At 36.4% G+C, this 1968-nt stretch overlaps 1 protein-coding gene across 1 annotated transcript; it reads left to right on the top strand.

Moving 5' to 3' along the window:
* Window positions 1-320: 320 nt before the first annotated feature.
* Window positions 321-1757, top strand: LOC132746348 (complement C1q subcomponent subunit B-like). Its single transcript, XM_060735462.1, has 2 exons — window positions 321-678; window positions 1332-1757. The coding sequence occupies exons 1-2, from the start codon at window positions 345-347 to the stop codon at window positions 1742-1744; spliced, it is 747 nt and encodes a 248-aa protein (XP_060591445.1). The 5' UTR covers window positions 321-344; the 3' UTR covers window positions 1745-1757.
* Window positions 1758-1968: the final 211 nt, after the last annotated feature.

Below are 1968 nucleotides of genomic sequence, written 5' to 3'. Positions count from 1 at the left end.
AACCAGTTCAGTCGCCCTTACGATCATGCAGGGTTAAATGGTGGTTGCACTCTGATGCCCCAACCCTTATTTTAAAGATTTTTAAATATAATAAAATGAAAATGTTTTAAAAATAATTTACCTAGTCCCAGACTTTCGCCTAGAAAAGATGTGGCGAACAACCTTAAGTCCGACCTACGCAAATGAAGTCGTGAGCATAAAGTGTTTATTTTCAATCATCTCTTCAATTGAGGAAGATTGACTTCAAATTTTTGGTTTTTTTTTTTTAGCTTATCAAGTAAAGCACCTTTTGAAAGGAGAAACGTTTTTGATTTGACAGGTTTTTAAAACAAAAAGGCTTTAAAATGTTTTTCGTTCTTCTTATATTTGTGAAAATTATTCTGATAACATCTGGGCATCCCAATGAAAATAGAAAAAACGATGAACCAATTTGTTCAAAATTTGACTATGAGGAAAAACTTTTAGAAAAAGTGATAAGATTGGAGATGAAAATGGAAAAGATAATAGAGGAAGTTAAAGATAAAGAAAAGGACGTTATGACCATAGCGACCGATGTGTCACAAAGAGTTGGCAATATGGAGAATAACGCCATTCAGTTTCAGCATGATGTCAACCAAACAATGATTGAGCTTTCTGATAACTTCAAAGAAGAAACAGCTAAGCTTAAAAGTTTAGCAGGTATAAATAGTTTTAATAATTTTAGTTTTAACTAAAAGTTGATTTTATGCTTTAATTAATGTTTGACCTTTGTACCTGGTTTTCATTTTCTTTATTTACCCCCCCCCCCCTCCTTCCTCGGGTCTCCTGTCCCCTTCCCTTGTGCCCTTTTATTTTATGGGCCTATTATTCAATCATTTATTTATTGTTTTCTTTTTAGTCCTTATCAGTTACTGATTGTTTCTTCTTATGTATGATTTTAGTGATTAACTTGCCCATGCTCTGCTTGTTTTGCGGTCCTCCTGGGCATTTTGTCACTAGCTCTTGTTGCTGGATCGTGTTAGGGTCGCGTTATTGGACGCCGCCTTTCCTATCATTTTTTATGTATTTACTTTATATATATACAAATTCAACTGATGTATCCATTTCAGATGATATACCGATTGAGACAAAATAAACTAATTTAGGAAAACATTTGAATTCGATTTATTAGAAAGACAGTCATTTTTTTTGTCGTCTGACTTCTTCGTTTTAATCACACTTAAAATGATCTGCATCACTAATAATAGTAAGTTTGATATTTATGAGTTTATCAGTTTATACAAGTAATTATGTGTTAGTCTCTTACTGAATATTCATAATGTTCAACACTGGTTCTTGCTTTTCTTTTGCAGACAAGTCGCTGTTGCCTATCGTTGGATTCAACGCTCTTTTATCTTTGACAAAAACTGTGAACACAGGGAACAAGGTCGTCTACGATACCGTAATAACAAACCAAGGTGAAGGTTACGATAGTGTTACTGGATTATTCACTGCACCGCTCACTGGACTCTATTTCTTCACAGCCCATGCTTGTAATCAAGGAAACTTGGATGTGAAGTACGCAATATATCAAGAAGGTACACTCACAACCAAAAGTATACAGTATGATAATGGTTGTTATAGTTGTAGCTCTGTAAGCACCATCGCCATGGTAAATAAGGCGGAGCGGGTGTGGGTACAGAGTTTAGACACCTCTGTGTATTACTCGGATTCATTCAGGTGGAACACATTTGCTGGATCGCTTTTGAACAGACAAGTGCGTTAATTCTATAAATAACCTTTTTATACGCCCGTTTGAAAAACGGGACGTATTATGGGAACGCCCCTGGCGGGCGGGCGGGCGGCGTCCAATTTTGTCCGGAGCATATCTCCTACATGTATGGAGGGATTTTAATGAAACTTCATATAAAATGTTCACCACTATGAGGAGCAGTGTCGCGCACATGAACCAGGTCTCTAGGTCAAAGGTCAAGGTCACACTTAGAGCTC

Source organism: Ruditapes philippinarum, unplaced genomic scaffold (assembly GCF_026571515.1).
Source record: "Ruditapes philippinarum isolate M1 unplaced genomic scaffold, ASM2657151v2 ctg2590_1_1_1_1, whole genome shotgun sequence".
NCBI classification, from domain to species: domain Eukaryota; kingdom Metazoa; phylum Mollusca; class Bivalvia; order Venerida; family Veneridae; genus Ruditapes; species Ruditapes philippinarum.
Note: the sequence above shows the minus strand (reverse complement) of the source record. Positions and strands in the feature narration are given on the sequence as shown.

Coding starts and splice junctions, on each gene's coding strand:
- LOC132746348 (XM_060735462.1), top strand. CDS start 345: ATGTTTTTCGTTCTTCTTATATTTGTGAAAATTATTCTGATAACATCT. Junction 679..1,331: donor TAAGCTTAAAAGTTTAGCAG/GTATAAATAGTT, acceptor TTTCTTTTGCAG/ACAAGTCGCTGTTGCCTATC.